We start from the raw sequence: 18446 nt of genomic DNA, 5'->3' as shown, positions 1-18446 counted from the left end.
AGCAATAACATCCTTAACATTGAAAGCAGCAAACCTCCAGTTTTCTTTAAAAGACAGAGGGCCTAAGCTATTTCAACTGAAGCTGAACATTTTGCTTTAGGCATTCTAACATATACTAAGTACTTCTACAGCACTTTCAATTTTTTAAATTATCTAACCAAAAACACTCAAAAGAACCCCAAATGTTAAGCCTTAATTTAACAGTCACTTAGGCTAGGTTTGCACCGTAAGTACCACCCCCATGGCCCACCACCACCTCTAAGTGAACCAAGGCGTCAAGCTTCTCATCCAGACAACTGAGGGCGTCAATAAGCATGTATGCTAATAATTGGTTCCTGTCCCCAGGAGGACTATTGTGGCTCCACTTACATAACTTATTATGCAAAGTACTGAACTCCTCTTTCTCTAGAAAGCATTTTGAATACTGATATTTGCACAAGGTTTACTTGCTATATTAAATAAAAAAGCTTTTCTCAATCTAGCTTCAAAGATCTTTCCTTCAGAAGAGGTGAAAAGGAAAGCCACTTGCTACTACTTCACTATGTCAAAGACAAATTATTTATCTTGTTGGCTAGTCAACAGAGTAATGACTTAAGCAGCACCCTGAGCAGGCCCCACAGATAGTCAGTTTCCTCCTGGGTCTCTGGTTGAGAAACAGAGCCTTAAATAACCTGGGGCAACTTATTTGAACTGAAAATAATCTCACTGTCCCTTGAAATGTGCTATAAGTATTAACATAAAACTTGGCAAAATTTAATTCAGTGATGGTAAGAATCATAATACAACCCCTGCAGTGTAACAGAAGAGTATAATGTACTCCAAGCCTAACCTGAATATGCATAAATAAGTGCTGTCCACCAATCCCCTGGTTCTGTTTAAACCAAGATTTTCAGATTTCACATAACCATATCTTAAAAAAATAAAAAGGGCCGATAAGCACAGAGTTGCCAACTTTAAATTTTTGCCAAGGACATTTAAAAAGAAAATAACTACCAGTTACCATCATCATTATTTCCTAAATGAACTAATATACTTATACTAAAAATGGTAAAAGATAATTTTAGAAAAAAAATTATTTTAAATTCAATACATTTAGTTTATGAAAAGCTAATTCATTGTCATTTCACTTCAGACAAGTGAAAAATCTGTCACAGATACCACTCCATAATCTGGCATTGGGGAACCACAGGTCTAAGCAGCTGACTCCTACTTGGAAAAAGAAAGCAACAGCAGGACATGCCCAAACCAAATATTAAGCTACTCAATATTGAGGAAACAGAGGCTTGGAGGGGTTTAGGGACTCTCCCAAGGTCACAGACCAAGAATTCTGACAGAACTGTCTAATTCCAGATCAGGGTTCCTAACCATTATGCTAAATTTCCTCTAATATTTAAAGATCCACACAAATCCAGTCACCTTTGTGACCAATGACAACCAAGGAATTTCCAAGACAGCTGGTGGGAGTGAGAGGTGTACTCACTGGCCATCGCTCAGACTGAAGCTAAATGGAACTCCTGACCTTTGCCTCATTAATACCAGGCTGACTGCAACTAAGTCAACCAGTCCAGACAAAGCACACCACTCCCTCCCTCCAGCAGCACTGACTCAGAACTCAGGACATTTACAAGTGCCTGTAATATAGTGAGAAACATATCCCTGAAAGACAAAAGCAATGTATTAGTTCTCAATAAGGAAATAAACACTTCCACAGTAACTTAGCCTAAAAACAGTAAACCTGTCCTCAGAAGTTAGAACTCTTAAGCCTCCTTCTGCAAACTACTACAATCTTTTACACATTAATACACCAACCAGTTCCCCCTATTAAATATCTAAACAGAAAAACCACATAGAAAATTAAAATACATAGTTTTTATGTATGTATCATTCTGTGATGCATAAAAGTATCTGATCATACTATCCTTCTCTGACAGTCAGAATAATAGAGACAAAACTACTCATGTGAACCAAAAGTACGTATAAAAGAGAGTTGGAAGAAAAATATGTAATTAAATGCTTTTTAATATGTGATTTAAAAATATGCAATACTTTCATAAATAAATTGTGAAAGGCACTATTAGCAGATAGTAGTAATAGGAGGCACAAAAATTATCTTTGAATATTTAAAGGTTCCTGATATTGATACCAAAGTTGAAAGTCATCCATACAACGAACAGAATACTGTATCAGAGATGTGCTTCCAAATCCTCACATTTCACTTGCCAGCAAATGTCTAAATGAAACAAGCAAACAGTCCTTAAGTAATCAGTCTGACACTCTGGACCAGAGTCTGAAATAGTCTGTCCTCCCTGAAACAGGGTAACAATAGCACAGTATTCATGCTAGCAATGGCAAGAAAACTGTATTTCCCCATTGGGTTTTCAAAGATCAGATTATTTGTACTCTATCTGAATCTGCAGTGTGAGGGAGCAGTACATAGACTATCAAATTTTTTACCCACTATATAGAGTTACCTATTTAATGTCTTTTCCTTCTGTTCAAACAGATGCCATCTAAAACAAATGGTTGTTTTTTCTTTCCCCTCTCAACTTTCCTTTGGTTCTTTTATCTCCTTAGATTCAACTGGTACATCTATTTATTTTATTCTCTAGATTCATGTTAAATGTATTTCTACCACTGACCTCTCTCATGAACTACAAACCCCCATTTCCAAATGCCTCTGGGCATTTCCAGTATTTAGGAAGTATATAAAAAGCTCAACATATTTCAAAATGAGACTATTTTGCACCTAGTACCACCAACTCCAACACCACACTCAAAATGATCCACCTTCCACTTCTTCCAAACCTTCCCCCACAACCTCGCAGCCCACCCGCCTACCCCACCCCAACACCATTACCCTTACGAAATATTTATACTACACTGAAAGTCAGCTTTCTGCAACAAATCATTCCATACACACTATTAGTTTCTCATTACCTACCAAATGTTGAACTCCTGAGTACAGCATTTAAATATGTCCCACAATCCAGCCCCAATTTACATTTCAAACCTCATCTCTTATTCCCAAAAAATGAACACTATATTCTAGGTAATCTGGTCCACTAACTTTTCTCTGAGTATACAATGAATTTACCCACCTCCACACTTGTGCTCACATCGTTCCCTTCATTTGAAAAGCCTCCTTCATCCGTCTACTCCCATCTCCTAAATTTTTGTCTGAGAAAAGTCTTCCCCTCTGCAATGCTGAACTCATGTTACCAATTTATTGGGAGGTAGCATAATATAGTGTAAATGGACAGGCTTCAGCAATAGGCAGATTCGGATTCAAATGGGGGCTCAGTTACCTGCTAGCTACATAGTCTAGGCAAGTTACTTATTTGGGCACCAGTGTCCTCACTAAGATGCTTACATATTATTGTGAAGCTTAGAAAATGCATGTAAAGTAACTAGCATAGGGCGTGGCGCTAGCAAAGTGTTCAGTAAGTAACAACTTCAGAGCTATCCTCGTAGTACTATACCTCCACCACTGTCCGTTATTCCAGCTAAAAATGAACCCATTTTCCTTTCTACAACTCCAAACTTTAGGTCAAACCACTCACGTAGTATTTACATATATTTATGTTGTAAATTTTTATGCAAATATCTTAATCCCCTTCTAGATTTCAAATTCTTACAGACCAAAGACTTACTCTTTGTATCCTATAATGCCTAAAGTGCTTTTCATAAAGCACACAATACTCCCCTCCAATTAGAAAAATATTTTCAATATGCCTAAACAATACAATTCATGTTTTCATGAGGTGACTGACACACCGTAGAAAATTATTGTCAAAACACGAATCTTGGTTGTTATAGTGGACTCTTTATTTGTTCCTACATGGTTACTTAACATACCTTGATGCCTAACATAGCGCATGTTCAGTGTCTGTTTAACTGACTTGAATGATATAATACAATTTACAAATTTACGACAAAATACATTTTATAATAAAATTCACAAATTCACGATGCAAATATTCAGTATCTACTGAACTGATCTGAACAATAAAATTTGCAATGCCTAGGGGTATCTGATTTTCCCCAATAGCCTTTTTCTTCTCTGGAAATAATTCTTGAAATAATTCCCAACAAAACATATTACGTTGTACCTTCAGTACAGATCCTTAACCATTATCTACCCTGACTCCTTCTCCAGATTCTCTCAATTCCAATATTCCAACTGTATGCTCTAAACAAATAAGCACTTCCAATGACTAAGAATTTGCAGTTTCTATCTAAATCTAAAGGCCAGGCAACTAATCATCCCTCCAAAGTTTTTTCCAGGGACTTTAAAAATCATCCACCCTTTGCCTGTTTAAGATTAACTGATACCTTGAAATTAATATCCTTGAAAGAAATTTTCTTTTACATAGGAGATCTCACTGAACTTGTCATTTCAGTCTATTTTCCCTAGTTCATGGTATTACCTCCCTTTCCAGTGATGGGAGGGGAGGGAATGAGGTAAGTACCCAAAACCTACAGTGTAAGTACTCATAAAAGCACAAGAGAAGTGCAGGAAGTATCACTGGTCTCACAAAGGTGATTTGTGTACACTTTACACTGCAAAAACACTGATCATCTACAGTCACAAGCTGCAGTAACTGCCTTCCCTTATGACAACTTTAAAATCACTATTCAATATGGAGAACCCGACAAACATTTCAGCATTTAATTACCTAAAATTTGCATACTACAAAATAACTACCTGCATCACTTTTTCCTCTAGAAAATTCTCAATTTACCCGAGGTAAACACCTCAAAATATAAGTTAAAAAAGACAACATAAAACATCTCTGCCCACCTGTGTGAACTTCTGCAGCCTCTTTGGAGTTACCAAGAACAATTCTTCTGTAAAAGTTAAGGAGAATGACAGTTCCAAATAGGAAAGTATATACAAACTTCGGGAAAAAGTGGTATTCTTCCAACCCTCTGCAATCAATTCGTGCAACAACCGCAGACTGAACTCATGATTCAACTGTGACTTCAGAGAACCACAAGAATTAAGAATGCAAATTAGAGAACAGTATTTTTTTAAATGTCTGCAGGAAAATAAAGGAACTTATCTTAACTACATATTTTCCTCAAGCAACTTGTTTTGTTAAGAAGTGACTTCAACAACAGCTTGAGCAAGTTCTCCAATGAACAACGATCCTGAGAGTCTCGCTGGTACCACACGGACCTCCGTATCCAGAACCACTCCCAAGCGCACTCCCAAATTGATCCCAGGCAGTCCCTAATCGGGTCTGGATGAAAAGATTTGCAAGAGAACCTCTGTATCTACTCATATAGCCCCGCCCTCGGACTTCAGGAGACGACACCCCTGGAACCTGGACTAATTACTGAGGCCCGGGACAGACCTACAGGACGCAAAAGTCAGGAACTGGGACCCAAGACTGAGTCTGGTGTCCAACCCCAGGATGGACACAGGAAACCGAATCCGGGAAGCAGAGCTAAGATTCTGGGGGAGCAGAAATGAGGGGGACAGAGGAACCGAGGCCCAGCCCAGCCGCCCTCTTGAGTCCCAAGAGCAACAGCAGCTCCGAGCGAGAGCCCCCATCCCGGCTCCGCCCCGCCCACCCCATGGCCCAGCCGCCCGCTCCTCCCCGCCGGTCGGGCTCGGCGAACGGCTCCGCGGTCGACAACCCCTTTCCCCGAACCCCGACAGCCGAGCCCGCATCCCCGAGTGGGCAGCGGGGGCCCGAGAGCGCCAGCCCCGACGCGGCCCGCGGCCGTCCCGGTCCGCTCCCCCGGCTACTCACCGTCGGCCTGGGTGCTGGGAGGGGGCAGGGCGCGGACACCCAGCTCTGACCCGGGTGGGAGACCCTACTCGGCGCCGACGGCCTCGGCGGCTGCGCCTACAAGACCTCTCTCCGGCCCGAACCTTGGGAAAGCACTTCAGGGCGAACGGGGCAGGGAAGCGTTCCGGCAGCGGAACTGCTTGCGGGCGGCTGTGGCCAGGGCCTCCCCGGCGCGGCCAGGAAGGGGCGGGGCCTTTCGCGCGCTGCGCTCGCACTGCCGCCCCCGGTCTCGTCGCTAACCTTTCTTCCTCGCCGCCCCTTGGTCCCTGACGCCGAGCAATGCTATTGGTCTCCGACTTGTTCCGCTCCAGTCACCTAGTTTTACAGACGGGAAAACCGAGGCTCGAGATTTAGGTGCAAAGGCCCAGGGCTCACACCCGGCTTCCCGACTCTCCAGTGTTCTCTCCCCACCCCAGTAGTCCTCCTTTAAAAATTATGATTGTTAACATTTATTGAACTCTTACTACGTAATAAGCAGAGTTTTAAACGCTTCGGGTGTTTAACTCAGTTAATCATCCGCAAACCACTTGAGGTTGGTATTACTATCTACATCTTGTAGAGGAAACCAATCAAAGGTACCAAACCCAATACCACAAAGATTGGTTCTTGATTTTATTTTAACTCCTGTTGTGTATATAAATCCTGATCTACTACTAACAACATTTAAAGTTCTTTGAGGGCAGGAACCAAATTATATTCTTACATTCCATCATCAGTTGGGATTTCAACAGAGGTCAAGAGCTTGGGATTCTGGCAGCTTATCGCCTGGATCCTCTTATTTAATTTACTTTCTAACTTTGGGTAAATTGCTTTACCTCTCTAAGCCTCAGCTTCCTCATTTGTGATATATTTGATATGTGTGTGTGTATATATACATATATAAAATCATCTCTGGATGGATATAGGGATTCAATGTAAATGCATGATAAACACTTCAGTGTACCTAGTACCAATGTAGCACTGGGTAAGAGTCAACAATTCTCATACCTCATCATAAGTAGGAACAATTTCTCTTCTAATGGAGTCACTCCAGTGGGGTAATTTGGAAACATGTGGATTAGCAAATGCTGACAGAAAATGTTAGTTAAGGAAATAAAGTGTAGAAGTTTTTGTAATGGGAAAAATGAGGGTAAATGAGACAAAGAATGTCCTGGGGCCAACATGGATATTTGTGACACTGTGAGCTGAGACAGTATGAGGACCCAGAGAGTCAGATGCTAGGCAGGAAAAGGGGGAAAAAAGGATTATTCCTCAGCCACTATATCAGGAAGGCATTTGTGGATAAAATGAGAGTTCCTGTGGCCAGGATTCTCACCTGGCCCTGGTTGACGAGCTCACTGCACACCTGTGGGCAATACATGGCTGTTGACTCTATAAAAAGAGCTCTGCCCAGTACTCTGGGCACGACATGGTGGCAAGGCTGCAAGGTTGGAATGGGCAGCACCAAGGACAGAGGCCCAGAGGACGGTTGTGCAGGACAACTGTGCATAGAGGCCCGGAGGATGGCTGTGCGGGACAGCTGTGCGGACAGAGGGGCCCAGAGGCAGAGACTGGCTTGCTGCATGCAGACTTGCTCTGAGTGAAAGGGATTTTAGTGACTGACCTGCCACCTGGAAATAAAGTTGGGTATAACCCTTTCACCCCAAGAACGTTTTGCTTTCATTTTCCTTGGTCACACAAATCCATAGCGAACTTGCCCCGGAGCTTAAACCCTTTGACAAGACAGCATCCAACATCAAAAGCAGATTCTGTGTCTGAGGCCAGATACAGGAGATGAAAAGCCTCTTAACATGCATATTCTCTGCAAAACAAATTTACAAGCATCTCTTAAAACTGGAAGAAGATTTTTTTAAGTTTTCTACTAAGAAAGGCAGAGGAAATGGAAATGGTTCAGAATCCATTATTATGAATTTAAGACAAAACAATGCCTTTGCTATTGGCTTTACTTACAGCACTGTCTTGTTTATTTTTTGTGATCACAGAAGTGTTTGTAAATACTTCCCTAATACCCAAATTTAAGCAGTCTTTCATGCCCCAAAGTGTAGAGTAGTAAAAATCCAAGCCTGGCTGGACAGGACTCACTAACTTCTCTTTCCTCCAAAGAGCTTAGAGGATGGACAGTGAGACGCATCCTGAATCAAGGCATTCTCAGGCCTCCTTGGGGACACAGATGTGCTAGTGGTTTGTCATCGAATGTGATCATCTTAACTAGTAATCCATGCAGCTAGGACTTGACTCTGGTCTGTCTCAGATGCTTTTCACCAGTACGCCAGTGGATTTCAACTTGACAGTGCATCACAGACACCTGGGTGTCTTACTAAAACACAGATTGCTGGGCCTCATCCCTAGAATTTTACTTACCATTACTAGGGCTTCTCTGAAGTGTAATCCCGGGCCTAGCAGCATCAACATCATTTGTGAATTTATTACAAGGGCAAGTTATTAGGCCCCACTCAAGACCTTGTGAATCAGAAACTCTGGGGTGGTGGGCCCAGCGATCTGTTTTAACAGGCCTTGCAGATGAATCTGATAGTCCCCAGTTTTAGAACCACTGTGCTCTTCTACCTTGTCTTCCTCATATTCTTCTTTTTTCTAATTATCCTCAGCAAAAATAATTCTACCAAAGCTAAATTTCTTCTAATTGAATTAAATGATGTATTAAAGCAATTTTATTCATGTTTTGCTCTCACTGGGACATGAGGCCTGAAAAATATTAGTATTCATAGAGGATTCTTTTATGATTACTTCAAGTTTGCACTGAAATTTAATCAGATAATACTGAGTTGGGGGGTGGAATTAATCCTATTCAAGAACCACTCTGCCAGGGCCTTACGAGCACTTTGTAAATTAATCTTCATTACACTACTATGAGGTTTTGTGATCTTAATTTTACAGAAGAGAAAAACTGAGACTTAGGTAACCTAATTGATTTAAGGCCACCTTCTTATTAAGAGGCAGAAATCAGGAATGTTCAAACAAAGATTCCTCTAATTCCAAAACTCATGAACTCTCTACTTCGTGGCAGGAGCTTGGAGAACAAAAATCCTGTGTGGGCTCCAACACCCAAACTATGCAACATTGAGTAAGCGATTTAATCTCTATTTCAATTTCTCCATCTATCAATAATGTTATCATAATCTGCCCCTCCCACACTGGAATGTTAGAACAAATGAGGAAAGAAAAAGGATAAGTGCTTTGAGCTTTAAAAAAGAAACATAAAAAAGGCAAGTTATTACGGTATTGTATGTTTAGCCAAAGGTTGCTACATGAAGACTGAGCATTGACTCTTTCCTGATTATCTCCTGATTCACATATAACAGGTTCAAAGGCTATACTTGATGCCAAAGAAAAAGTTGTTTGACTTCATTTGTCAGAGTCTCATTAAGTTAAAGATTACAGAGGACTTGATGTGTCTCTTTCAAAAATTACAGGGAATCTCTCACCATGTTCATAGGCTCCAGGTTGTCACCAAATTGCTGGCCAGTCCTCATCCTAGAGAACTTTACTCCAAACCCTTTCTTCTCCCCATTAGAGGCAACTCCTCCAACCTCATGGCTCCAACCACTAGGCAAACACTTAAAATTCCTCTTACTTTATTATGTGGAAGGATTTAGCTTTCAGTCCTCTCAGGCCTGGCTCCTGGCCTATCTTTGTTGACAGAATTACCGGGTTACACAATTCCAGGGGGTACCATTCACAAAGAATACAACCTGAATGGTGCTCAAAGGGGTGCCAATTGCAAAGACCACAAGAGGAATGATCCCCCTGTAATTGTGCAAGGCTGCAGCCCTGTCTGTGCATAGGTCTCACCCTAAAAATCCATTAAGGGGTTTTGTTAGACAAAAGAGCCATCTACTTGGGTGTCCACCATTTGTCTTGCTTTCAAATAATGGGGTACGTTTTTGTTCATTTTCATGTAGGCCTGATCGAATACTTAGCTTAAATCCTGGGCTCCACACTCTTCTGTGGCATTTTCCACTCTCTGCTATAACATTATTGCCAGTCTCTCCACAAGACTTGCGAGTTTCATGAAGAATCTGTCATATTCTGTCTTCCTCACCTTTCATCCCTGACTCCGCAAGTGCTTGAAAAGTGTTTGCTGATCTGAATAAAAGCACAATGTATCAGTATATGTCCTAATATAATTGGCAGAGATTTGACAAATGGCTCTCAAGTATGTTGTTTGACCCACAGACTTTTGTACCAAGAAATAAATTGAGGCAAAATGTTTAAATTGGGAAACATCATGTCAAATCAAACTCCCAGTAGCTGATGTCTCTTAAAACCATAGACACGTTGGCTGACTAGGGGTACATCCCACAAGCTGTCAGTGTCTTTAGCTCAGATGCAGCTGTATATTGAGGTAGTAAATGAGTTGGCCTCACTCACATGTGAAATCTTCATGGTAGGCACTGAGTCTGGAGCCACTGCTTGGGAGGTCATATGAATGTTTTGAAGAAACAAGTATAGAATTTTGCCTTATAGATTTTACGTGTGTTCATAATTGTTTATTCCCATATGTTATGTTTTAAGTCGTTTATACATTTTAAATTGTTTTTCTGGGGTAGAAAATTGTGGGGTACTATGTTGTACCATTTCTAAACAACCCACGCAAGTGCAGACATCCAGTTACAAATACCATTAACACCAACACTTTAATGGCATTGTAGCTGATGTTTTGTCACCTGCCTTGAAAATAGAAAAGACAAATAACAGCAACTATTTGAATAATTTTCATTCATGACTAACTTTATGGAGTGGGATCCCCCAACACCACCCCAATGAAGAAACACAAGCCCAGCTAGTTCAGGTAGCTAGCAAGTAATGGAGCCAGGATTAGAACCCAGGCAGTCTGTCTCCACAGCCATGCTCTTAACCACTAAATTAATATTTATTGAGCCTTTCCCATGTGCTATGGCTATGACTGCCTCTCAACTCAAAGAGACTCCAGATTTATAGAAGAGTGTGTGTATCTCTATCAGGCCTTTTATAAGGTGCTGTAATAAACCCACACAGCTCCTTCTCATCCCCACCTTTGCTCTCCCCAACCCCAGGTCATATTGATAGGTTTATAATCTTCCATTTTGAAGTGTACAAACTGCCAGACATCCAAGACTTCCTTTAATTCCAAAATAATTCTTGCACAAAGTTTGTTTCCATGGTAAGTTATCATGACAAGTCCTATGTATGTGCTGAACAAAAGGCATCTTTTAAAGACAATGGAAGCTATCTGAGGCAATATAATATTGACAATGGAAACCGTATTTGTAGTAAATTGTGCTTGTATGGAGAAATGGGAGATAGCAAAGTTGAATTTAAGCAAAAATGTCACATTGGCACAAATGCAGTAAAAACTCAAAAACAGAGGACCTAAAAGGGAACAGTCATCAAATGTTAGCATATTTTACATTTAATTTTTAATTAAATATCAAGAAAAAGTATGGGAACTAACACTCTCCTTTCAAAGGGTAAAAAATTTAAACTTCTTTTGTCCAGATTGAGCCACTTAGCAAGTCTCAGGAATTTAAGAGGATGCATTCAATCCACCTTCACTTTTTCATTGAGGATGTAGACCATCTTACTCTACCTCGGTTTCTCTTTCTGTAAAATATTCATGATAAGTGCATCTTTATATCACAGAGATGTTGTGAGACGTAACTAATAAATGATTATAAAGCACAGTTCTTTGAAGTATAAAGCACTACATAATTACTAAATACTATAATAATCATCCTCATAATAATAGTAATTTTCAACCAACACATCAACTGGACCCAGATGCCTTCGGTCACTTCCCAATTACAAGTGTATATGCCAACTATGAAATATAGTACAAATCTTAAACCACAACCAGACTAGCTCCACTCCTTTTCTCTTTCCTATACAGAGTCTGAAGTCAGTCTGCCAGAGACACATCTCAGGTCCATCACTTGCTGGCTGTGTGACCCAGCTCACGCAAGACATTTTTTCCTCTCCAGCCTCTGATTCCTTACTCCAACCTCTATTTCTTTATCTATAAAATAACAGTAATAATAATACACAACTTAAAAGACTGTTGTGAGAGTTCAACAAATTAAGACATATAGAGCTCTGTACCAGTGCCTGGCAGATTGTAAGAGGTCGATGAATGTTAACAGTGATGATGACCAGCAACAACATCTGAAAAAACCTAATAGCAGGCAGCTGTCTAACCATGTTATTGGACGAAAGAGAAAGAAAAATCAATACACTCAATTTGGACTGGATTGACAACACTGTCTGGATTATGTTAATGTTTATAAAATATAAGCAATTTTAATGTTAAACTTCAATAGAAAAAAGAAAAGGTGAGGCATTTTACTTCTGCAGTGTGTTTGTCTGTCTTTAATGATTATGCATAACGTTAATGACTAACTATATTTTGGTAACAGATGATTAGGGGAAAATATGGGTGTAAAATGGAAAAGGGCAATGTTCTCCATTCCCCAGCCTGCTCCTCTGCACATGTGTAACCACTGTTAATGATCTGGATGCTCCTTTCCAGACCTTTATTGGTGTATTTACATCCATATAAACAAAACTGAATTACCCAAAAGGCAGATGAAGTATGTACTTAAAGCACCAGCAAAACAGAACCAAAAATAATTTTTTAAAGAATTTGACATTTTTATAAATGCAAAGATATAAAAATTCAGAATTTATTGAGACTTACTTAATTGTAACATGGTTTTAATCTTCATGTAAATAAAAGGCATTATTTCATATGCACTATAAACTCTTCAAGTGCTTAGGACCTTTTTAAAGATCTTAATCCAAGCCTGCATTATAAGTATATATATGTACCCATATTTTTTAGAAAATAATTATAATCATCTTGTCTTACAACTGTTTTATTTATGTAAGTGATTTTAAACATTGTGATATTTACTCAGTGACAATCCAAATAAGAAGGAACTTTCACCGTATCTGCCATTTTACTCCACTAAGAACTACTCATGTATAAAGGTACTACCAGAGGTCCACCTTGAGTACAATTTGAGTTTCAAAAGCTTCCTTTTCCAAATTTCATTTTCCAACACAGTTTCAAGCCAGTGTAATACAGTTCTTTTCTAACCTCCACTGAGTATATGATAGAAAGAAATCCTGCCGACCAGGAGCAATCTAAATGGTGACTGTGGAAAGACGCCAAGGAAATCGAATTGCGCCAAAGGCAGAAACCTCAAGTTGCTTTCTGAACCAACAGAAATTCATTCGGGAGCTGACTTTCACTAAGACAAGAAGTATTTCACTTACAAAGATAGGACATATGTGGAGATTATATTCGGGACCAGGCAATAAAGAGGAAAAGGAAAGCTACATTGTCTTTCAGGAGACAGAAAGAAGAGAACATTCCCTGAAGAGAGATCAGTGATCTTTCCTGACCAAAGAAAGAATGCTTAAGCAATAGTTTAACATATACGTAAAGAGAGATCAAATATATATATACATATATATATATATATATATATGTATATATATTTGAAATAACCCTAGATCTGAACACTGCAAATGTTTGCGACACACTGTGAACAAGGCAGGGGGGTCAGGATATCAAGAACTCTACTCATAGAAAGTGTCCTCTAAGAATCAAGATGCCAGTTGGAGTGACAAGTTATATATAGACTTATAGAAAAAGAGCCTAACAATGCAAAGCATCCTGGGGTAAATGCTGAATGAATAACACAGCTACTAATCCTTGGAGACCTTTTCCATCATCCATGGTCTGAGGACCAAATAAGAAGTAGAATTTAAATAGCGTCTTAAAGAATTTGTAGAAATTATAGGGAAAGGAGGGAAATAAAAAGGAACCCAGTTTTCAAAAGAGTATACAAGTACACAGCACAACCAAAAGACCGTGAGCAGATCCTTTTAGCTGAAACGAAGAGGTTGGGTAGGCAGATTGGGCCTCTAGTCTGAAGTGTCTTGACTACTCAATTAAGATATTTGTACATTATCTTTCTAGGCAATAAAGAATCAAAGCTGGTTTCCTGACTGTAAGACATCAGAATTAAAGTACATTTCTTACAAAAAACTTTATTTTTCATGAAGGAAATTTGCAAAACACAGAAAAACATAAAAAAAATAAAATAAAAGTCACCAAAACCCACTATCCATGTTACATTTCTGATGGATAAATTTGTAGCATCTTTTTCTGGTCACATATCTGTGTGTGTGTGCATTTGTGCACATATTAGGATTATGCCTTATTCACTCAACATTTTTTGCCAGTATCTTCTTATTAAAAATAATAACTGCACTACATTTCATCATATAAATATAATATATTGTACTTCCCCTATTTTCCACTTTTCAACAAGGCACAAATAACTAAAATTAATCCAAGGTTAACCTAAGCAGAATGTAGAACAGATTGGAGTAAGGATAAACTGAGAGCAGAAGGAACAATTAAGAAGCTGTTTATGTAGAAGTCTGTTTATGTAAATTAGGGCATATTTACACACCAGAATAGTTCATAGCTATTATATTACAATATAACTATTATTTCAAAAAATAATGCTGCTCCCATGTACTATTGCAAAGTGATCTCCCAAATATTCTCTCCTCCCCAATCTCTTATTTTTGGAGTACTCCAGAACTCAGTGTTTTCTCTTTTCTTCCATCTGTATTCCCTCCCTTGATGATGATCTCTATGCAGAAGTTCATACAAGTTTTCTGTAACAGAACTCAAAATTATAAGCAAAAAATGCTACTCCACTCCCATGCTATCCAATAGGAGAAATTACAAATACAAAATGCTGCTGTCCTGCTCTAAAACGGAGCCTTGGAAGTGAGGCACCTTGAAGCTGGGGGTATGCTACAGCCTGAGCAAGGGCTTGGAGACAGGAGCAGAATGATATGATGAAGGAATCAGTAAGGAGACATTGCTATTTCAAAGTCAGGGGATGGAATGCATGGGAACAAAATCACCCATCAGTTTGGGCAATTTGCTCTTTGACCTCTGTTCATTCTGTTTGTAGAATAACCACCTGAAACCATGTGATACGGGTTCCTAAAATGGTGCGTGACTCATTGTGAAGGGAGGAGAGGGAGAAAGTATCTGTGGGCTAATTACCAAAATAATGCTCCTGATATAGAAAGCAAATGTAGATGATTCTTTTTCATTTCCAATACTATCTCTGCATCAAAGTTTCTCTCATTGTTTCTATTATAAGCTCTGCTTTTCACCAACGTCACCTAAAATTTGCAAAGAATTCTTTTTTCATACTGAAAAGGCCTGGCTTCTTTGACATGACTGCAGTTTGTCCCCCACTATATATGCCCCCCAAAGTATTTACATGTTTCTCCAATCTATAGAAAACCATTTTGGGGTCTTGAAAACAGTCTCTTTACAGATGGAGAGAATGTGAGAGCAATGCCCTCAGTGTGCTGGCTAAAAACTGCAATGCCTGCCCAGCACTGTGCCTCTTCTCATAACAGGGGATGCTCTACTGAATGAGCCCCTGTATGTCAAGATTCAAAAAGTTCTTGTTTGCTCCAGTCGAACAAAGCCCTCACAGACAGTGGGATCTGCAGGGTAGCCACCAAGTGTGTGAAACCAAGGTTCCCTCCACCACACTGCTGAATAGTTTATCGTAATGGCAGTTCTCACCTTCATGTATGGAGGCTGGTGTTCGCGTGGCCATCCTGCACAGGGTTCCCACTGACTTCAAAGGAAATGACACAGAACAGAACCCCATGGTGTGAGGAGAAACAAGCAGCATCTGACCAAAACTACGTCATTTTTTTTCATTCTCTCCATATACATGGCTAAATTGATATACAGAATATGTAAAGGCCACCTTTCACATTAGCAGTGTATGAATTGTCAGAGGTACATACACTTCCTGGGAGCTTGACACTGAACTCCTTTTCATGTAGGAGGGAAAGAGAGGGGTTACCTTGTAGAGAAATCCATCCCAATCCCGTTTTTCTGGGTCTGCAAGACCCCCAGGAGACCAAAGTGATTCATTTTACTTAAAGCTGGCCTTAAGGCAAATCTTAAGGTAAAAAGAGAAGATGGAGGGGGAAAAAAAGGAGGAGGAGAGAGATGGGGAGAGAAAAAAGAAAATATAAGTGTCACGTTTATTAAATATCTGGATAGGGGAGGTCTCTTTCTAAGCTTAAAAGCAAGGGGAGGAGTCACTAAAGATTAGTAAATTTAATTACAAAAAAATGGAAACTTCTACATGTCAAAAATCAAAATAAGATGATTTAAATGGAAAATAAAATGCTGAGGGAAATATTGGTGACAACTTTGAAAAGATTAATATTCTTAGTATTAGAATTTTCTACAGACTGGATAAAAATAAAACAAGTTCCAGATGGATAAAGAAATGTTTAACAACATTTCTTGGGATGGGTGGATGGGGAGGGTGAAGAGAATAAAGGGGCATAAAAAATTCTCAATCATAATATAAGTTGGCTACAGGGATAGTAGAATAGAATGGGGAATATAGCCAATGATTCTGTAACATCTTTCTGTGTTAACAGATAATAATGGCACTAGTGGGGGTGAAGAGCTAATAATATGGGTAACTGCTGAACCACTGTGTTGTATATTTGAAACCAATATAAGGCTGTACATCAATGACACTTCACTAAAAAAAACTTTCAATTAACATGGGGAAGAAAACATTTCTAAAGATGTTTAACATGATAGAAAAGTTTCTAAAATTTCTAAAAATGTAAAAATTTTTAAATCTTCAACAAAAATAAAAAGTATAGATGAGTATCTGACCTCTGGAGAGAGAAGGCAATCTGAAGCTCAAAAATAATTAGTAAAAGATCAACATATTTGTCCATGTAAAAATTTTAAATCTGTAAATTAAAAAAAAATTTTTAAACAACCAGTTAACTTGGAAAACACTTGCAACAAACAAGCAATTATTCTCCTGAATTTATAAACAACTCAAGAGGTTCCTTTTTTAAAAAAAGCACTAGGATTTCTATAGAAAAACAAAGGATTCATACAATTTACAGAAATGTAAGTAAAAATGGCTAATAAACATTTGAAAAATGTTCTGTGTCACTAATAACCAATAAAAATAGTGAAATAACAATTCCTTTCAGATTGACAAATGTAAAAAAATGAAATGTAACCTTTTCAAATATAAGTTATGAGCAGAAAGTGTACTTATTTAAATAGCACAATTTCAAAAGAGCAACAAAGCAAAGTCCCAAAAATGTACATAATAAAACATGTACAGAACCTAAATAAAGAAAATGAACTACTCAGGAGGCCCAGGCCTTCCCAAGGAAGGTATTCTAGCATGGTGGCAGTTTAAGAGTATCAGGAGATGGGCTGTACACAGACAGATCAAGCAAATTAGTAGAATACTGAGGATGAAACAAGTCAAGTTTCTCATTGCGACAGAAGAGCGAGATAAATACAGATGGAGGAAAGCTAGAATGAGCCTTGTAGTAACATATTGGAATGGAACATGTCAATGTGAACTCTAGGTTTCCTTTATAGGTAGATAGACACAGAAATAAATATAGATGCAAATGTGTGTATGTATACTTGTACATGAATGTATGTATTTTGATACATATTTATGTGTATGCATACATATATTTCCTCGCTCAGTACAGGCAGAAGGACTGGGAGAAGGGACTCCTATAGTAACTGATCTAGGGCTTAGATCTTGGCTTCTAAATACCACCTTCTCTTCCCCACACAGACTGTTCTTTGAGGAGCTCATCCATTCCCTAAAGCTTCTTGCAAAGGACACCCACATTTGTATTTCAAGACTAGACCTTTCATCTAAGCCCCAGATTAATATATTCAAACTGCTAATGTGACATCTCTACTTTATTGTCTCACAGACTGTTTTTTCCACACAGCAGTAACTCCTTTTGGGTTCCTGGACCCGATTCTAAGATGTGGGGAGGGGGGGGTGTTCCCACACACACCACCAAGAAATTCCCGACCACCAGCAGGGTGTCCAAGAACTCAAGTCTGATGCTACCTGCCCAGAGACAGCACCAGATTCCCCAGGTTAAGGGCTCCTTCCTGAGAGACTGAGCTCCACCGCCACTCCAGTGGCAAGTCCCAGGCAGTTCCCTGGGCTTCTGACCAACCAGCTACAGATAGGAGGTTCCCACGTCCTCCCCTTTAGGTTCTATTAATTGCCTAGAGTGGCTCACAGAACTCAGGAAAACACTTAGTTTACCAGTTTAACAAAGGATACAAGTTAACAGCCAGATGAAAAGATATATAGGGCAAGGTCCCAAATAAAGGATCTTCTGTCCTCATGGAGTTTGGGGCCTGGCTCAGTGGCATGTGGAAGCATTCTGGTTCTCTCCCCAACTGAGAAGCAGGATGCAAGAGGAAACTATGCTCTTCCCATGTTTTTGTGAGGGTTTCATTGCATAGTCAGGATTGACTAAATCATTGGCCATTGGCTGACTCAACCTCCAGCCCCCACCCTTGGGGTAGGCATCCAAAAGTCTCTCAGAAACATGACAAGACACCCATTTCACCTTTAAGGCTCTGAAGAGTTTCCGAAACTGTGAGTGAAGACCAAATACACCTGGGAAATATCTATTTCTTACAACTCATTATATCACACAAAGCCTTCAAACAACATAGTCAAAATAGAATGTTTTTTGTGTCCTCCCCAAGCCATT

The 18446-nt window shown here is 39.4% G+C and overlaps 1 protein-coding gene across 1 annotated transcript in view; it reads right to left on the bottom strand.

Moving 5' to 3' along the window:
* The window catches only part of LOC130679255 (uncharacterized), a 215667-nt gene extending 206378 nt beyond the window's left edge, over window positions 1-9289 (bottom strand). Inside the window, exons 1-2 of the mRNA XM_057487878.1 lie at window positions 9242-9289; window positions 5760-6094 (exon numbers count right to left, since the gene is read on the bottom strand). Of these exons, the coding sequence (XP_057343861.1) occupies window positions 5760-6094; window positions 9242-9289 (383 nt within the window). The remainder of the gene's footprint in view (window positions 1-5759; window positions 6095-9241) is intronic.
* Between the last annotated feature and the right edge of the window lie 9157 nt (window positions 9290-18446).

The sequence above is a fragment of the Manis pentadactyla genome, chromosome 10 (assembly GCF_030020395.1).
Source record: "Manis pentadactyla isolate mManPen7 chromosome 10, mManPen7.hap1, whole genome shotgun sequence".
Taxonomy (NCBI): Eukaryota; Metazoa; Chordata; class Mammalia; order Pholidota; family Manidae; genus Manis; species Manis pentadactyla.
This window is presented reverse-complemented; position numbering and strand designations above follow the sequence as displayed.